The sequence below is a fragment of the Delphinapterus leucas genome, chromosome 2, assembly GCF_059928025.1.
Source record: "Delphinapterus leucas isolate spDelLeu-1000000601 "Yukka" chromosome 2, BTC_Dleu_Yukka2, whole genome shotgun sequence".
Taxonomy (NCBI): domain Eukaryota; kingdom Metazoa; phylum Chordata; class Mammalia; order Artiodactyla; family Monodontidae; genus Delphinapterus; species Delphinapterus leucas.
This window is the reverse complement of record NC_143130.1, coordinates 95,249,270-95,269,449: the sequence shown is the minus strand read 5'-3', so window position 1 is coordinate 95,269,449 and position 20,180 is coordinate 95,249,270. Positions and strand designations below refer to the sequence as shown.

The 20,180-nt window shown below is 49.9% G+C and overlaps 1 protein-coding gene across 1 annotated transcript; it reads right to left on the bottom strand.

Annotated features, from left to right (window-relative positions):
* Positions 1-806: 806 nt before the first annotated feature.
* Positions 807-19,649, bottom strand: EPB42 (erythrocyte membrane protein band 4.2). The gene is made up of 13 exons (XM_022587306.3): positions 19,255-19,649; positions 17,767-17,952; positions 16,574-16,804; positions 13,633-13,751; positions 12,603-12,707; positions 11,570-11,747; positions 10,817-10,955; positions 10,441-10,544; positions 9,426-9,668; positions 8,081-8,380; positions 4,972-5,126; positions 3,702-3,835; positions 807-1,882 (listed from the first exon to the last, which is right to left on the bottom strand). Exons 1-13 carry the CDS (start codon positions 19,262-19,264, stop codon positions 1,720-1,722), a joined length of 2,067 nt encoding a protein of 688 aa, XP_022443014.1. The 5' UTR covers positions 19,265-19,649; the 3' UTR covers positions 807-1,719.
* Between the last annotated feature and the right edge of the window lie 531 nt (positions 19,650-20,180).

Below are 20,180 nucleotides of genomic sequence, written 5' to 3'. Positions count from 1 at the left end.
CTCCATGGAATTTTGTTCAGAACTCCAGCTTCCTCCTTTTTACTCCTTCATTTGTGGGACTTGCCTGTGGCTTTTACCATAGCCTGTTTGACCCGAATTGCAGTTCTTTGTTATTCCTGAATAAACCCATCTTACTGGTAATATAACTGGCTGTTTTTTTAGGTTAACAAGCTCAGTTGTTAGGTTTGTTCACCTTATTGAACAGGGTTGTTTTCCTTATACATACTTGTATTGTTATTCTCTATTTTGTATTACGTATCCCCAAATGTAAGTACAAAATTTTTATAAATCAAAAAATTTTAAACGTATGAGAGTTTATATAATATTAAGGGCCTCTTCAGTTAATCCTTTTGCAAAACCATCGCCAGTTAATTATATTTTTGCATCAGTCTGGAAAATCACATCTTGGAAAGCATGGTAAACCTGGAAGGTCATATCTTAGAGAGCAAGGTACACAGTGATGTATATTCTGGTGACCTGACTTAGGCCTTATGTATGTACTACAGGTCTCCACACTTCTATTGCTGGTCCTTTGTCTTGTATAGATTTACTTCATCACATCTGCCCTTCTGATGTTCCCATGGTCTCTTTAGGTATAATAAGCAACAGCAGCTATCCTTTTTTTAAATTCCCACCACCCTTCTTTGTTATCTTCAGTAGTGTGTTGTATTTTTTAGATTCCACATATAAGTGATATCATACAGTATTTATAGTTCTCTGTCTGACTTATTTCACTTAGCATAGTACCCTCCAAGTCCAGCAGCCGTTCTTTTGAGAGACTAGTGTGTATTTGGGGTCGAAATTCCTTGAGTCAAGAGTTTTATTTTATTTTTTTAAGAGTTTTAATTTACTTTTATAAAGTGCCATTCTGTACTTTTAAAAAGTGTTATAAGGAAAAGGAACTAAAATGAAAGAGTATCAAAGCAACAAAATGTAAGCAAACAAAAAAACTTGTAACTTTGTACAAAAGGAGTCCAGTTCTTTTATCTTTCTTTAAAGGTCCTATTTTCTTTTTCTTTTTTTAATAGGTCCTATTTTCTTTATTCTTAATAATTGTGTATTTCTCTACTGGACCAAATTTATGTTTTTAACATCAGACTTAATTGTGGGATATTTAATATTTAATAATATTTAACTCTAATAAGGACTTATCTGTAGCTGAGTCTAGAAGATCATTCTGTGCTCAGGTCTCATGCTGTGTGTTTTATAACTTTCTTCAGTCATCTTTGGATCTTTAAGGATAATGGTCAGGGATGGCACTGGTCAGTGTAATCTTAGGATTACCTAAAAATCATATTTTTAGCTAATATTGTCCCATTTCATTAGAAATACAAGAATGATTTAAATGTTAGGTTCTTTTCCTTTATAAATTAATGTATGAGTGAACAGTAAATGGTTATGAAGAACCCTGGACTCAAAAAATCTGAATTTACTTATCTGAGTACCTTTACAAAGGCTTCTTTTTATTCCTCAAGCCCAGTAGTTTCCGTTCTAAGACAACTAGTCTTCATGGGTGCCTTGAGCTGGGGTGACAGAAATGAATGAATGTCTTTTCTATTGATTTCTGGGAATCTAGTTTTGTTCTTGGTCACTCTTTGTTCAGGTCAACCTGAACAGAGATCTACTTGTCTGATAAGCAGAGTTTCTCTTCCCAGCACATTCGGTTTTAGATTGTAGATTCAAGGGGTGGTTGGGGAGAGTGATGCTGGAGCTGGAAGTTTAAGCTGGAGTTTCAGGGGCTACCACAGTGACACTTCTGAAGTTGGTTAGGTTCTGGAACATGTTGCAGTCCATTTCCACAGTGAGCCTCTGGAGCCCCACCTGCATTGGTGTGAACTTGAGTTGGGTGCGCAAGGTGTTTCTGGACTGCACCGAACTTAATCTGAAATAAAGGAAAAGGCAGGTGCTAGTTCTGTCCCAGGGTCATTGCTTTGCTGGTCCCAGTGACTCTGATCCTTACCTGCTTAAAGAAGTGGACTCTGAAGAAATAAACATCCAAGTACCTTGCTGTTAGAGGAGGTTTGAAGGGGATGGAAGGCAGGAGCCTCCTATGGTGAGCAGTTGTATGTTTGAGAAGAGAAACATCCTATTCTAAGGGCTTCCAAGTTACACCTGTTGTTTCGTTTATCACCTGCGACTTCAGTCTGGTCTCCTTCTTAGTAATAGTATGTTTGGGAAGGCTGTTTTGGAACCCTCGTTGCTAACTGCAGAGGGTCCAGTGGGCATATTGAGATGTCAGTATGTCAACAGGTGGTGTTTTGCAGCCCTATTAGCAACCTTCTAGTCTGCCTGTGGACCTTCTTATGTTGACTGAGGGAATGGTGCAGATATTTTTGAGGAGCTTTGCCCCACAGTTGAGCTGGGAGAACACAGAAGTCTGGTTAAATGTTGGTAGTCCCTCCTCTCAACTTATGGGCAAGACTGACCCACTGAGTTTCTTGAGGTTGAGGCAGTGGCTCAACAACCAGACAACCTGTGAGGGACCTCATGGGTGGTAGGAGAGGGCATCGTGAACTCTAAACTGTATGTATGTATTCAGCAGAAGATGCCATGGACTTCATGAGAGAAGGAGCAATAATGAGCGAAGATACAACATCTAAAACCAATAAGGCACTAATCTAGACTATACAGGGTTTGTGTACACACACACACACACACAAATCAACAAGGAAAAAAGGCAGGAACACCAAAAGAAAAGTGGGCAAAGTTAAAAACAAACTATACAGAGGAGGAAATGGAAAAGGCTAATAAACATATGAAGAGTTAACAAATTAAAACAATAATGAGATATTACCTTATCCTGTTAGACTGGAAAAAAAGACAAAGCTGGGTATTGCCAAGAGTGGAGGAATGGTAGGAAGATAGAAACTGTCAAGTACTGCTGGAGGGAGTTGTAGACTCTTGCAGCCATTATGCAAGCCAATCTGATAGCACGTGGTCAAACCAGGTCATATCCTATGTCTCAGCTACTCCATTCCTGCGCGTATTTCCCCCCACCTCCCACAGATTTTCAAGCGAGTATGTAAGGGGACGTATATCTGTAGTGTCCGAGAGTTGGAGGCGCTGTGGAGTGGCGTGGTAGGAAGTCGGGGGTGTACACGATGGAGTAATATGCAGCAGAAGCAATGGACTTGACATGTGGATGAATCGTAAAAACATAGTTCTGAATGAAAAGAAAAAGAATTAGACGTAACACCGTTTACGTAAGTTAAGAATACAGTACTCATGAAGCAACAGTACTCATACATACTAAAAAAGGGATATGAAGGGTGGTAGTGGGAATGGGGGTAGGGAATAGGAGTAAAAGAGAATGTAGAAATAAACAAAATTCTGTATTGTGTTGTCACTAGTAGAATGCAGCTCTCTGGCTTCACTGAGAGGCAGCCTACCCTCCCTGTGGCGTTCCCTCCCACCCAGCCCTAACCCCCTCACCTGCATTCACCAGCAATACCCAGGCTCTCCCTGTGTGACCAGAGCCGCGGCCAGCGTCAGGTGCCCGAGAGGCACAGAACCTCCTCCGTCACTCCTGCACCCACATTGGTGGCCCCAGGATGAGAGAGGCCCTAATCCTTTAGTTCAACTCTGGCAGGTATTTGCTCTGTCTCCATAGACAAAGCAAAAAGACAGTCATCGATCTTGGGTTCCTGCCTTTCTGACCAGTTGAGATGTTTTTGTGGGTTGAGAAGCTTGCGGTCTCTTACCTGTAGCTCTTCTCTCTGTGAATGAGTCCCCTTCCGAAGATGGAGATCACACAGCCCTTCATGGGAGCATCTAAGGAGTTATGGATGCTGACTGAGGCCGTAAGGGGCTGATGTTGCTCTGCTGTCTCTGGCATCTGTGGGAGATGCCAAGAGCACAGAGCTGCAGTTGCTCCTTCCCCTCCTGGCCACCCTCCCTGAAGCCTCCTCAGTTACTCTCCTAGCTCTGCCATCCTCACCCAAACTCCACAGCTGACTTCTCTACCCCTCTACCTGCTCTTCCTGCATTTACTCTCACCCTTGACCCATCACTGACAACCTCTGATGGTGCCTTTCCCTCACTTAGAAACTTTGGAGGGTTTCCCATTGTCCTCAGAATCCAGCTTCGGTTGGCATTCAGAGCCCTTCCTGATCTGCTCCCAATCTACCTGCAGGCTCATCTGTTCCTCCCCTGACTGCAAGACACGCCAGCCTCTTCGGGCACCTTCGGAGCCTCAATGCACCCCTCAGGCTCCCCTCCTTTGGGCCTCTTTACTCAGCCTTCTGTCTGCAACGGCCTTCCCCCACTTCTGCACTGAAAGCTTACCCATTTTTCAAGGCCCAACACAAATGCCACATCCTGCATGAAGTCTTCCCCAAACCCACCAGCTGGAATTAATCCCCTTTACTTCACTTGTCCCAGAGCGACTTTGTACCTCTCCTAAAGCTCTGACATAAAAGACCACACGTTGTGTCTCCCTTGCCCAACTGTAATAACCTCTTCCAGAGCAGAGACCAGGTCACATTCGTTTTGGTCTGGGTAGACATGTGGAAAGAGTACTGGACCAAGAGCCCTAAGCCTCTAAAATGTCCTATTTTTATGATCGTGGGCATGATGCTCTCTGGGACTGTTTCCTCCTCTGAACAATGGGAACAATTCCACCTCCCAGGGCTTTTGTATTAAAAGAAGTAAAAGAGGTGAAAATACATTGGCACATGTACAAAGTGCTAAATAAACATAGGCTGTTATTATCTCTGTAAGTATAGAGGCAGCAACTGGGAAGACCCCGATTTTAGAAAACTTTACTTAATCTGAACTAAAGTTGGAAGATTTAAACTTTAATAGCATGTATAAGAAACCATCTCTTTCAAGAGAAGGAGCTCTCAACCCAGCATTTCCTGGTAGTTCTTCAGCACCGTCACCTGCTCTGAAGCTGGAGAGACTCGGTGCCTTCTGAAACGGGGACCTGAGTAGCGGCAAACGCCAGTGATATGGGGAAGGACTGGTGCCTACCTCGATGGCAAGGTGTGGTCTGCAAATGGCGATGTCTTGCTGAGCAAAGCAGGTAGGGCTGGAGTGTGTTGCCATAGCGGTGAGTCTGAGGAAACTATTCTCTGGCGGGTTTTGTTTAAAATTGGAGAAGGACAGGAAGGTGGAGATTTTCTCAGCTGAAACATATGACAGGTGGAGTCAGCACCCAGGGGTGAGTGCATGCGCCCTGGAAATGAGCAGTAGTTTCACACACAACGCAAAGGAGTTGGGACCTCACTGAAGCCAGAAAGATGCCTCATTCCTCACAGCAATTTCAAAATTGAACTCAGTCAAGAACCCACCCATGACCACCATCACCGCCGCCACTAACACTCTTGATGGACCACCTCCACAGGGCTGGGGAAAGGGCACCTGTGAACTAGAACAAGTGAAGCTCTTGGAGCCTGTTTCCTTGTCTAATAACAATGCCTACCTGGAGGGACGGCTTGTGGTTCACGAGACAGTCTTTAAGTGCTGGTCTCAGACCTGCCACCCAGCTGTGGCTGAATATATGTATGCTTAGTCCCCTCCCCTTCTCTGCTTCTGCTCTTTCCCTTTTGCAGCGAAAATGAAGCCATCCTTCGTCCTTGAGGAAGCCTCTCGAGCTCATGTTCTCATTCGCAACCTACAGATATAGACATCTACCCCTGCTGTTAACCCCCCTGGAGGGTAAGGCATCCCCCCTGCCCAAGTCCAGTCCTTTGCTTTTTAAATCAGTGCCCCACCCTGACCCCACCACTGCTTAGCTGTGTAACTTCGGGCAAATTATTTAATTCTCTGTGTCTTGGTCTCCTCATCTGTAAAGTGGGATAATAATGGCTCCTGCCTCATAAGGTCGTTATGAAGATAAATGAGATGATGCATATAGAACATTTAACACCATGTTTGCCAAAAATAAGTGCTTGATAAATGTGAGCTATAATTATTCTAGTTGCCTCTCATTTCCCCAAGGATTGCACCATCAATTATAACCCATCTCTCCTGAGGTTTCTGTCCTTTTCTCTCTGCTGATTCTTCCTCAGCATGTAAGTGGATTCTGCTGTCTCTCATCTTAAAAGAAAACAAAGAACACCCTCCTCCCCAGTGTCCCTGGCTGACTACCACCAGGTCTCCCTTCTTTTTCCATCCATTCTTCCAGGAAGGACTGCACACCTTGTCTCACTTCCTCAACTCTCAATCTGTTTAAGCTCCAGGAACCTGGTCTTTGCCATTGCTTCTCTGTCAGACCACTCTGTCAGTGGACGCTTTTCAGCCCTGACCTCTCATGGCCTCTCTGCTGACCTTGCTTCGTGCCCCCATCCTCTCTTTCACTTCTCAGTCTCTCACTCTGCTCTTTCCCTGACTTCCCCCTGCACCCCAACATGCTGGTGCTGCCTGGGTTTCCTCCTCACCCTCTCACAGTCCTCTCCCACTCCCCCCACCCCCAAACAGGCCTTTATCTTGAATACCAGGTTTAGGTTTCCAGCTGCCTACTGGCCGTCACAGCTTGGATGTCTTATGGGCTTTCAAATCCAACATGCCACAAACAGAACTCGACATCTTTCTCCCCAAACCTGCTCTTCCCCATTTGCCCTATTCTGGAGGCTCACCCAAGCTGGAAGCACCCTCTCCCCACATACACGAGTTCAATCTAGCCTACCTCTTCAATATGACTTCATTTGAAAAGTGCAGCTAGTTTAGTTTGTCCTTTATTTCTTGGCTTGATTATTACAAAACCTTCCAACCTCCAATCCAGTGGTTGTCGACATTGGATGTACATTAGAATCATATGGGAAGCTTTATAAAACAATCCCAGTGCCAGGCCACACCCCAAATCAATTATAACAGACTCTGATGGTGAGGCCCAAGCATCAGTATTTTTTAAATTCCCCAGGTGATTCAACGTGCAGCCAAGGTTGAGAACCACGACTCTAATACGACCCCTTCCATTCCATTCTGCCCATGAATTTCTGATCACATTGACTCCCCTGGTTAAAACCTCCCACCAGCTCCCCACTGCCCGGAGAACAAAGCCCAAACTCCTCAGCAGGACCTACAAGCCGCTTCATGATCTGGCCTTGTCCAGCTCTCACACCACTCCCCCACTCCATCCCTCCCTCCCTTGGAAAGGGAACAGGGTGGAGGGACTGGAGGCAGGGGGACCCGTCAGGAGGCTGCTGCAATCATGTAGACAAGCACTATTCCACTGATTCTCTTGCCTGCACATTGGAATCACCCAAGGACTTAAAACTTTTTTTGATGTTTGGGCCAAACCATAGAATTTCTGACTTAATTGGTCTGGGGTGCAGGCTGAGCATCAAACTTCCCCCAGGTGGTTCTGATATGCAGCAAAGTTGGAGAACTGCTCTAGTCCAGGGAATTTCAACCCTAGAATAACCCAGGGAGCTCTGAAAAAATACCAGTGCCTGGATCCCATCCCAACTCAATTAAATAAGAATCTGAAGGAGGAGGAAGAACCTGAGCATATGTCCCTTCTTCCTGGAATGCCCTTGACCCACTTTTTTTTTTTTTTTTTTTTTTTTTTGCGGTACGCGGGCCTCTCACCGCTGTGGCCTCTCCCGTTGCAGAGCACAGGCTCCGGACGCGCAGGCCCAGTGGCCATGGCTCACGGGCCCAGCCGCTCCGCGGCATGTGGGATCCTCCCAGACCGGGCACGAACCCGCACCCCCTGCATCGGTAGGCAGACTCTCAACCACTGCGCCACCAGGGAAGCCCGCCCTTGACCCACTTTACTGTCTGACACTGTCCTACTCAACCTTCAAGACCGAGGGCAGCCCGATTTACCTGGGGGCAGCCTGCTCCAGCCTGGGTAAGACGCTAACCCGCCATTGTACTCTGTTTACCTTATCAAACACTTCTTACACTGTCTGTTTGCTGATATAACTGCAATCAGAATTGTGGGGTTTTTTTCCCTGTGTGAAGCTCAATAAATATGTATTGAATGAGAAAAAGAGAAAGAGAGAGAGAGAGGGCACACCAGGGGCTAGATGCTATCTCTTCAGATCTGCAGGGGGTGCTGTATGGCCGCTGCCTGCCCAGGGCAGGAGCTGGGTGTGTAGAGTGTCTGGGGAGGGGGGCCGTAGAGAGTTACCTGAGTTGGCCCTGAGTGTAAGGACAAGCTTCTTCGTCCAGAGCTTGGCAGCAAGGACACCATTGTAGTATACTGCCTGCAGCCCAACAGCCAGCTGCACTTCTTTATCATGGTCACTAGGGTTTAACAAGTTCACAGAGAACCGGGCGTCCCCTCCCAGGGCTAGGGAGCTGGGTGCTTCCAAGAAGAAATGTAAAGGATCATCAGTCTCGAGACTGGGAGGATGGATGCCATCGTCTTTCCCATGTTTCATTCTGTTTTCCTGGACTTTCTCCAGCACCTCTTTTTCTTGAAGAGATCCTGAAGAATGGAATAAACAAAGCAGACCTCTTACCCAGCAGGTGTAGACCCTTCTAATAGCAGCCCAGGATTAAGGTTCATTTTCTCGCTGCTGTTCAAATGCCAAAGCCACATGAGCTTTGCAAACCTCTAGGTCCATATTTAGCCAAAAAAAGATCTGTGTTAGACCCACCACAGATACAGTGTATCTCTTCAAAGCCACTCACGGGATCAAGTTCTTCAAGTGCTATGAATTTGCCCCTTGAACGGTGAGAGAGCTAGTTTTTGTACAAGTTGCAGGGACTTGAATCTTCCTAAGTGAAGAAGTTTGGACTTATTCCAAGGGCAATGGAGGCCATGGAATATTCTGGAACAGGAATATTCTGTAACATAATTATATTTGTGTCTTGGGAAGCTCATTCTGGAAACTGTAAGTTGAAAATAGAGTAATGATGGGGAGACTGGAGGCGGGGGTCTAGTTAGGAGGCTGCTGCAATACTTTAGACGAGAGATGATGAGGCCCTGGATGATCCACAGGCAATGGGGAAGGAGATGAGGAGATGGGTGTGAGAGTACAGTGGGGTGGTGATGGGGGAGACTCAAGGACAGTGCAGGGCTTCTTGTTTGGACAAATGGGTGGACACTGCAGTGGTGGGCTCCAAATCAGCTTGGAGGGGTGTTGAAGGAGAGCAGAAGAGAGAGAACATCTCTTGGCAGCTGGGCTTGGTATTAACTGTGCTGTTGTATAACAGTGGTTCTTAACTGGGGGCAATTGTGCCCCCAGGGGACATCTGGAAATGTTGGGAGACATTTCTGGTTGTCACAACTGGTGGCAGTGGTTGAGGGGGAGCCGGCATCTAGTGGATAGAGGCCAGGAATGCTGCTGAATGTCCTATGGTGCACAGCCCTCCACAACGAAGTTAGCCAGTCCAGAATGTGAATAATGCCAAACAGGGCTGAGAAATCCTGTTTTATATGATGGGGAAAGGACCTCTCTTTGGCCTGCGTGTGTCTGGCCCATTCTTTTCCTCCTGTTGCTGTTTCAGGGCCCTCCTCTGCCCAGTACCTTCAGGATACTTGTAGTTCTGCGTGATGTCCTCACAGCGGTCACAGTCCACACCCTTGGTGCTGATGTTGTTGCCAACATACTTAGTGTTGGAGTCGGTCAGCTCCAGTGTCCCATCCTCATGGCACTTCCAGACCACACATGAGGCATTTATTGAGGCAAAAATGTCTGATACTGCAGGGGTCAGCCCCAGCGTCCCCTCCTTGACTGCTTTGACTGGGACCAAATCACAGGCCTCCAGGACTGAGGGAGAGAAAGGGAGAAAGGTCGGTGAGCGAGACCACGCCCAGACCTCAGCTTGGGTCAGAGCTCACAACAGCAGTCCCCATCCTATGCCCTATTGTCCCTCCCCTGGGATCAAGGTCAGAGGTGGGCACTAGGCAAGGTTTCTGAGAGGGCACAGCTGAGGTGAAACTCACTATTTAGGGACAACACTTTTTGGTCATGGCCTATGGCAGAAGCCCTCTCAGAAACTGGACAGGTAATAACCTCAGAGGTACAGAGTACACGGGAGTTCCTAAGCCAGCTTGACTACAGACATGATACGGATAGGTTGCCTTTGCTGAGCACTTCCTATGTGCCAGGCTCTGTGACAGTTCTGTTCCTGGGAAAGGAAGAGCCATCCTTTTATAACTCCTGAAGATTCCTTTTCTGAGCTTGAGCCTATCCTGATATCCTCTTCATCCACAACCAGAACCCCAGAAGTCCCACTCTACAAGCTGTCTTAAGACCCTCTGCCCTTCCATGAGACTTAGCTCCCTCACCTGTTGCTCTGAGGGGGGCTAGTCTCCCTGAGACCTTGGGGCCAAGATAGCTAACACATTTGTTCCCTTGAGCCTGCGGGCATCAGGTCAGCATTCTGCTGGTCACTATCATTCCTGGCGCTTCTCCTGTTTTAGGGGATGCAGACCCCCTTTGGACCACCTGCTGCCCCTCTTTCCTCTCCGAAGGACTCCTTGTCCTCATGCAGCTCTGTGCAGCCCAGGGAAGTCCTGGGCCCATGCCCAAGCTTTACCTCCACCTCCATTAGGGGCACTTGGGTACAGAATCTGCCATCCGTCATAACCCTGGGGCAGAGCAGGCCGAGCCATCCAGCACTCCGTGGAAGTCTGGAAGATCCTGAAGGTAGCAAAGGAAGCAACTCAAATGGGGAAAAAAAGAGTCCCGAAGCGGTCCTAGAAATGACACAGCTGTTACTAGGGGGATAGGAGGATGCTGCATAAAAGTGGTCCTGGGAAGGGGCATGCACTCCACAACTCACCCTGACCATGCTGCTTTCAAGAGTCTTGAAGGCCTACTCTCAGCAGGGCCCCTTGGGGTTCCCATGGGTGACACCCCGCGGGCTTGGAGCCCTTCCAGGTCTGGGACCTCATCCCCTTCGGGCTTCTCACCAGATTCTGCCTCTGTGGCCTTCTCCATTCTGAAGCCCCTCCTCACTGTAGTACTCATCTACGAGCAGGCCCCCGCCAGTGCCCTGGGCTGAGGCGAACGTGGTAATGACGCGGGCAGGGATTCCCAGGCCTCGCAGCACTGCATGGAAGGGGGCAGGGGGTCAGGGCACCAGAGAGGCCTGGAATGTGGGGGGCAGGGTACATGGCTAGCGTTTTCAGGGTCTCCTCTGGACACCGGGCACTTTCACTATCTTAAATGCCAGGTGACATTGTGGAAAGAGAAGGGGCACAGGCACCAGAAAGTTAGAATTGACACCAGCCAGACCCAGGCCATATGAGGGCCCAGAAACGAGGAACAAACCAGTTACACAGCAGGCAGAGTACACAGCGGGGGGAGGCTTACGGGATACACAGCAGGGCTTGCTTTCCTGGGGCAGGGCCAGGGGAAGCTTTGGGGAAAAGTGAGTTTGGGAGCAGAGCTCGCCAGATGGGCCCAAGTTTGCCGAAGGGGCAAAAGGAGCAGCAGCTGGTTGGGAGGAGCTGCTCGGGATAAATAGCTGGTTTCTTGGCCAGACGGAAGCAGAAGCAGTTATAACTGCACCGGAAGCGGTTATAACTGCACCGGAAGCAGTTATGGGTGTGATGGAGGCGGGGAAGTGCTGTGGGTGGAGGAGGGGTAAACCAAGAAGCAGGGCAGACACTGCGCCGTCGCCAAGGGAACGTTTGGGTGCGGCAGGCAAACCTGCTCTGTACCTGTGCAAGCAACGGCAGCCAACACCCAGGCCTGACCATCATACACGGGCCTCCCCTGGCCCTTGACCCACTGCCGCAGGATGGGCGCGCTGCCCCGGCGCTTGTTCAGCAAGGCCTTTTCCTCGGTGGTCTGGATCTGCGGGGTGGGCAGGACACTCTTCTCCTTGAGGGCGTGCAGCTGTTCGGGGAAATGTGGATGGGCAAGGAGGGCTCATCACAGTTCTCCAAGGGGGGTGAACAGACCACCTGCATGGCAATCACCTGGAACTTGTTAAACCTGCGTGTCCCTGGGCAGTGAAAGCGCTGACTCCTAACCACTGGACCGCCAGGGAATTCCTGGGAATCCTCCTTTTTAACAAGTCCTCCAGAAGCAGGGCTTCATGGGCCGTAGTGAAAAACAAAGCTCAGGACACAAGAGCGGCAGGAGGGCTGCCCCTTGGCCTGCCTGGCTCCCATTCCTTGTAAGTGTTTTCACCTGGGGCCTCGAGGCCCACACATCCCAAGCTTCCTCCCCCTCGCAGGCTGGCCCTGTCCCTCACCAGCTCTTCAGAGGCGTGGACGGAGCCACATGAGGAAATGCGGGACACGTTATTCCTGTGAGAGAACTTTTAAGGACAACAGGAAAGCACCAAGCTACCTTCATGGGAATAATTTAGAAATGAGAACAAATGCCTTTGACCACCTTAGCAGCAAACACTGGGTAAGATGGACGTGACTCCTTTCCTCCCAGGGACCTAAGCCCCCAGGTTGGGCTGGGGGTGGGGAGGAAGGGAGGGGCCAAGGAAATCCGGACCAGTTTTAGTCCTTGCTGGCTTGTGTCCTGAGGGATGACACCTCCCTGTGCTTTTCTCTCCCCTGTGGATGCTAGTGTCCTTCCCTCCTCACTCAGAACCTTCTTCAAGGACTGTCCCCCACACCGTGGGAGGAGGGGACCACTTGTGATTTGAAGATTGACAGGGCCGTAGAGGTGGGGCAGCTCTGTCAGAGGGCTGCCGTCTCGTCACCTCCCCCTCCCGACCCTGTCCTCACTCACCAATGCACCCAAGACACGGGCCACATGCACGGGGTTGCCCCACTTCTCCACCCGCTTGTCCACGCTCAGTAAGTCCAGGCTGAGGTCGATGACATCCTCCTCGAACTATAAGGACCACACAGGGCCATGATGGTGGGTGTGCAGGTCAGGCATTCTTCCCACAAGTCAACCCTGTCCCCTCGTCCTTCTCCAGACTCAGGCTCCACTCCTTCCTGCCTTGCCCCCTTGGGAGTTCTGGCTTTTCCCTCTGCCCCCAGGGCTGCCTGGTCCCTGTGCCCGGCACTCCAGCCATTTGCCTCTTCTGTCGTCTGACTCCTGATAGCGTGAGCTCTTGAGCGCCAGGGCCGTGTCGAGTCCTCTCATTTCTATCGTTTTCCATGTCATTTGCTCCCACTGCCCCTGACAGGGCAGTCCTGTGTGGGGGCAGATAAGACAGCAGCTCCTGCTCTTGAGGAGCCCGGGGTTAGGAGTGAGGGGGACATGTGGCTGCTTAGGCTACAGATCTCAGCAACGTGGCCAGGGCTGTAGGAGAGATGCCCACCCAGAGAGCACAGTGGAGAGAGTCACTCTGCCTCTGGGGGCTGGGGAAGGCTTTCAGAGGGCCTTAAAAGATGGGTAGGAGTTTTCCAGGGGATAAGGGAGGGAAGGTATTCCTGGCAGAGGGAATATTCAGCCTGCACATTCAAGGGATGGCCAGGGGCTGGAGCATGGAGTGGCTCTTGGGGAAAGGAAAGCAGTGGCCCGACTGTGAAGAGCCTTGCGTGTCAAGCCTGGGGATTTGTTTTTTATCCTGTAGATGGTGGGGATTTAACAGAGGTTTGATTTACGTCGTCTTTAGGAAGATAGCTCTGGAAGCTGTGGAGGATGGTCTAGTGTGGCTCTGAGGGAGGAGAGGTACCACGGGGCTGAAACTGCATAAAGAAATGGCCTCATGACCAGGGGATTTTGGACCTGCCCACTCTGTTTGACCTGAGTACTGAAGGTTATGGGACACTCACTGTCCCCCAGGCTTCCCCAGAGGCCCCTGTACCTGGCCAAAGTCCCAGGGCTCAGCCTGGATGCAGTCAGCTGTGCCCAGGAAGATGAGGCCGTTCTGGTTCAGCAAGTACTCCCTGCGTTGAGCTTCATTCGCCAGGAACACAGCATCCTCTGGAGAGAAGCAGGCAGGAATGAGGCTCTGGGGGATACTGGGCTTGCCCTCCACCTCCAGGCCTCTGCCCTCCATGCTCAGGTGGGATTCAGCTGCAGGCCTTCTCTTCAGCTCCAGGCCTGATGAGGACTGAGGAGGAACCCCCTCTTTTCACCCCACACTGGGATCCAGGCTCCTCTCTGGTGAGAGTGGGGAAGGGGGTCAGAGTCCCTGGGTCAGCCATGGTGGCCTTCATGGTCAGCCAGCCAACAGGAACAAGCCAACCTTAAAAGGCCTGCTGGTTCCCGAAGATACTTGCAGCCAGAGTGCTACTGAACCAAGAGAATTTGGCAATAGCCCAGGGAGCGTCCCAGGGGGCCTGTTATGTCTCTCTCACAAGTTCAACCAAAAAAAAAAAGTGATTCCGAAAAACCAATCAAACGTGTTGACAGGCATGAGCAGAAGGGAATTTGAGCAGGTATGTGTAGAGCGGTAGCCAGAGCATTAGTTTCCACCCAGGGTGTCCAAGTGGGTCTGAGACTCCTATGGTCTCTCCCCGCAGCCTCTCCTGCTGTCTTCATCCAAGGGTTGGGCTGGGGATCATGAGGAGGGTGGGGGCTTTAAGGAGGCCATCACCCACTCTAGGAAGCTGGGAGCAGCAGAGGGACCTGCTCTGCTTGCCAAGTGTCTCCCTCTGCCTGGTGCTAGGGGTGAAGTGGGGGGTGGTAGACTAGTTCTGGGGGACTAGAAAGAGAAGAGGATTTCCAAACCATCCCCCAGGCATCCAACTGGGATGAGGGTACTCAAAGTAAAAGAAGGATGGCATATTAGAAATCAGGAATCCCTGAAAAACCTGGGACAGAGGATCACAGAGCCATGGGCCCAAGGAGCCCTGGGCCCCTGCCCCTCCATCCTTAGTACTGTCTGTGAAGTCAGCTGGACATCTCTTCTTTGGAAGTCACTTTAAACTGAGGTGTTTGGCCCCAGGCCCTGCAGGCTCTGGGAAGTACATTTTCAGAGCATAGGTAGCAGCCCCTCCTCTTCTCTGCTTGGGTGTAGCCCCTCCCCCCCTTATAAAGTCCCTGCTTATGAATAGGATTCTTTCATTACAGGGTGCAAAATTTCCTTTTGAATCCAGGAGAGCCCCATCTCCAAGTATGCTAAGATGAGACTGAGTCCCAGATAACCTCTGAAAATCTCTTACCTCCCAGGTGAGCAGTGCCAACAACTCACTCCTGGCCAGACAGACCCTGCCCCCCCCACGCCTCCCTCATCTCCATAGAGAGGCCTTCCCTACACAGGTCCCTACAAGCCAGGCATGGAGGCAAGAATCCTGGCACTGAGTCAAGACTGTGAGCTCCCTCTGAACCAAGCACTGTCCCAGAACTGTCTTTGCTGTGTCTTTGCTCTGGCCATCAGGGTCTAGCTCTGGATGTGGGCTCAAAGTCAGCGAGGCAGGTACACTAAACCCTCAGTTTTGGAGGGAATGGCTTGAGGGTCTTTCAGTGTACGGAGAGCCATGGGGCCTCCCCCAGCTGAAGGGGCCCTGAATCCACACTCACCCACATGGGGCAAGGGCACCTCAATGGACACTAGTTCTCATCCATTGTTCAACCTGCCAAACCCCTTGGAGCAGAAGCAAAGGGCCTGAACTGAGGAGAGACAGGGCCACCTGACAGAGGGGATACTGCAGAACCCCAGCCTGGGCAAAAGAAGTGGAGATAGGGAGCTCACTGGGATTCAGGTGCCATATAGAAAGGGCATCAGGTACTGGGGTGCAGGAACCTGGTAAGATTTCTTCTACTTCCCCTTGTTCCCAGCCCTGCCTCGTAATGAGGCTGTGAAAGGAAAAGGCTTGTCTGGCGTAGCAGGGACAGGCAAGCAGGAGGAAACTTTTCCCGTCCCCCAAACAACCGTTCAGGGAACACAAAGGTTTAAGGTGGGGGGTGGCAGATTCTAAAGGGAAGACAGATTCAGTCTTCAGAATGGGCAGGAAGAGGAAATGTTCTCTTAGCTCCCGTTTGGAGCACGTCAGCCATGTCTGATGACTTTTCTAGATGAAATAGTCCCGACAGCTAGAGCTGAGCTTTGCCAGAGGTGGCCACTGGAGGCCACCTGACCCCAGGAAGTCCACCCAGAGGCTGCTGAGCTAGGGAGGCTGGCTGTTTGATTTGTTGCTCCAGGCAGATATTGGGATAGGTCAGTGTGGAGAGAACCCAGCAGTCTGTAGTAAGGACAGAACTAACAAGTGGAGAAAAGCAGAGAGCTCAGAAAGGAAGATTTACTGTGAAGTTGAAGCTGCAGCTCTGGGCCCCCCACCAGTACAGACCCCTATAAGCCCAGGGAGGAGCCTTAGCAATTCAAAATTCTGTGTTCTTTTTCTGAAAGAGGGTCCCCCAAATTATATAAACTTCAGGTCCCACAAAACCTGGATTCACCCTGGAGACAGACTACGGGAGCCCAGGGAGGGAACAGAGAAGCCCGTCCCTCAGGTCGCCTCTTTTCCTGAAGCGCTTTCCAGCTCTTGGCCCCTGTCCTGTTATAAAAGAGGGTAGTTCTCCTAGGGTCATCTCAGTGAGTCTCAGCTCCTGTGACCAAATAGCATGAGCCAGCACCAGACAAGCCTCTGCTCTCAGTGGGAAGCCCTGGACTGCTTCTTCCAAGATGACCCCAAGAGAGGACCCTGGGTCTGAGAGGCCATTCATCCAGAAGGCAGGCACCACAGGAGCTGAGTGCTAGTGCCGCCCTAGAGGGAGCTGGGTCCTGAGGCCTGGAGCAGTCGTACCCCAGCTCCGGGGCCTTGAGTCCTTTGTAGCCCAGGCTGGCCAAGGTCCAAACTCACCTCGACCCCAGGGGTTAAAGAGCAGTGTGAACTGGCCCAGGCATTGCTTCCTGCCTGAAACCTGCAGCAGGAGTGAGTAGTGGCCAATGACAGCGTCTGCGGGTGTGGTCACAGAGATAGTCCAGGACTGGTCATCTCTCTCCTCCACCATTGCACTCCACCACTTCCGGTCCCCAAGACTGGAAATTGAGAACGTGGCTTGGGTCTGGTTGGCCTTGGAAGGCTGCTCTCCTGCAGTCACACAGAGATGAATTGGTCATTTGGATCTCTTTGCCACAACTCAGAGTAACAAAGCGAAGTATCCCAAAGATGGAGCAAGTGAAAATTAGATTAGGAGGAGAATGAAAGCAGCCCATCCAGGAATGGGAGGCAGTAAAGGGTGATGGGAGAGCACAGGTCCTCAGCGCTCATGGACCTAAATCTAGAAAAGGTTCATAGTGTATAACATGGGTGTAGTAATGATACCTCTTTCATAGGGCCAACGTGAGGTTGTTTTTTTTTAAATACATTTATTTATTTTATTTATGTATTTTTGGCTGCATTGGGTCTTTGTTGCGGTGCGCGGGCTTCTCATTGCAGTGGCTTCTCTTATTGCAGAGCGTGGGCTCTAAGCACGCAGGCTTCAGTAGTTGTGGCACATGGGCTCAGTAGTTGTGGCTCGCAGGCTCAATAGTTGTGGCCTGCAGACTGTAGAGTGCAGGCTCAGTAGTTGTGGCACACGGGCTTAGTTGCTCTGCAGCATGTGGGATCTTCCTGGACCAGGGCTCGAACCCGTGTCCCCTTCATTGGCAGGAGGATTCTTAACCACTGCACCAGGAGGGAAGCCCCCAATGTGAGGTTTTAATGAGATATTGCATGTAAAGCCCTTGGCTCAATATCTGACATGTAGTACAGATTCAGCAAGTAGTAGCAATTAAATGTTATATTTAGCCTAGGTTAAATCCCATTCAGACTTTTCTACAAAACTGATATTATATATGCAACAAAGGAACCCCTTAGTGATAATGTGGCTGAGAAACTTCTGAATCATAATAAATGCTACTTATTATGCATATTATCTCATCCTCACAGGCCCTGCCAGTGGGCAGGACTTCTGGAGGCCCAGGTGCAGTGTGAGCCATGTGCCCCTTGGTGGGCAAGAGAAAGAAACCCCCAGTCCTGCTGCCAAAGAGGTCGAGGCCTGCCCCACTCACCAGTTTGTGCAATGAGGACTACCTTCTTCAGGGTATGCAAAAATGTGCGGATTGGAGTCCAGAAGTTCAGGCTGATGGTGAAGGGCTGCCCCCTCCTCACAATGAGGCGCTGGGAGCTGATGTCATTGGTGTGGTGCTCTACATTGTTTCTTGCTGCCTGGAAGTCGCAGCTCTTGATCCCCAGGCCTATTGTGAAAAGAAAGAAATCATGGAGACTAGGCAAATATGACAATGTCAGTAAATGCAGAGACGCTGGAGTCAGAGACCAGGGTTTAAATCTTTGGCTCAACTCACTTACTAGCTGTGCGATCTCAGGCAAGTAACTTAACTACTCTGAGCCTCAGTTTCCTCTTCCTTAGAACAATCATCCCTCCTTGCAGGGTTGTGGAAAGCAAATGAGGTAATGTATATAATACACTTGGCACCATGTCAGACACATAGTAAGTCCCATTAAGTAGGACTGTTACTATTATTAATAAGAGCGAAGCTTGTTCTCATTGTCAACCCCCCTTTCTGGTCCCAATCCAGAAGCAATGAATAAAATCCAGAATTTTGCTCACCCCTACTCATTTTTTTCCTAAGAACACAATCAGACAACTTTTAGAGCTAGTTTTGAAATCACTGAGTCCAATTGTTTTGTTTTATACGTGAGAAGAGTGAGGCCCAGAGAGTAGAAGCAACTCACTCGAGATTGCACGTGGCTCTTTCACCTAAAGGCTCATTAAACCCTTGGTACCATGCAGCCCAGAAAAACGCTACAAGGAGGGGGCCTGTGAGTATCATGACATCCTCTCAGGCAGTTCTCACTTTACATCGAGAACTTGTAAATGTAAATGTGCTAACAGAGGCCCCTGAGATTTCTGCATTCTCTGCTGCTGCCTGTTTCCCAGCTTGGTGTCTGCCTCTGCCCCTTTTAGTTGGATTCCCTGCCTCCTACCTTCCTTCTCTCCCATTTAGCTTTGATGTACCACAACCCAGTGAGAAGAGCCATGTTAGGATGATCCTGGGATAAAGAATATAAATCCGTTTAACCACCATCATCATCTTACCACCATCATCATGACGATGACCAATTTACCACCAACAACCTACCCTATTGCCACTCCATAGCCACACTCCCAGTACCATCGCTACCACAGCACCCACCACCACTTCCCACCATAACCCACCTCCGTCATCTCCACTGCTGCCAGCACCGACTACTACCCTTCCCACCAGAGCCACACAACCATTACCTCCAGTACCACCAGTACCCACTGCCAGCCCCCACACCTCAGCCCCTCCACCAGCAGCAGCACCCATTTACTATCCCCCCACCATAGCCCTACTGCCATCACCTCCACCACCATTAACACCCACTACCACCTCGCCGTCACGGTCACATCATCGTCGCCTCCACCACCATCCTGCTTCTTTTAATGAAAACATGTAAGGATGGAGGAGCTACTGAGAGCCCAGTAAGCCCTGTGGAGAGCAGGCTTGGCTCACCTTGTCCCATGGCTGCAGGCTGCTCTTATCCACTTGGCTATAGGAAATGCCTGTCTTGAACTGTTGCTCTGAGCTTCCTCTCTGAATCTGTCTTCCAGACAGAAAATGATGAAGGCACTTTTGTTGGCTTAAGAATCTGTAAATACTGGAGTTTCCTTCTGCTTCCCCACATGTTTGTCTCTCCTGCTCCTTCCCCTCTGGTATCTCTTGGACCAGCTGCTAGGAGTTCCCCTTTCTTGTTTTATCTCTTGTGCCAGGAGGCCCAGACAGGGGTATGTCTGACAGGCTGGAGTGGGGGGTGGAGGGGGGCAAGATCTGACAGTTGGAGAAGCCCAGGTAAGCTTCTAAGCCTCTTGCTTCAGTGGCCTCAAGAGACCCTCAGAGATGTTACCTGGATGACACTGAAAGACTCTGGAAGGAGGCCCATATCCAACTCCAAATTCAGGGCCTAAACATATCATGAGCTGCAAGCTGTTAGATGTTCATGGGCCATTTTGATAGTATAAAGAGAGAACATGTGTGTCTGCGATTCATCTGTGTGAAAGAGATTAGCGGGTGGAATTTGTTGGTGAAAAATAAATGTCCTAAAAGCAGAAGCAAGAGCTCTGCCTCTTCCAAGCCTGATGGGTTTGAGACACTCTACCAGAAAGTTTGGAACTCTGTTGGGACTTAGGGCTTATGTCTTTCCTATTTCTACTTGTTTAGTCAACAAGGACACGACACAGAGGAGGATCTCCTATTTGGCCCTCTTTGGCCTCCTGGGTTTTATCTGGGCTTCTGAGACTGTGTCACCAGAAGCTCTCTCAGGTGCAGCTGGACTGGCCTGCATATATATGGCATATCTATAGAAGGATATAAAAGAAACTACAAAGACCATTGGTTGCCTGTGGGGAGGGGAGCTAGGGAATGGGGTAAGAATGTGATTT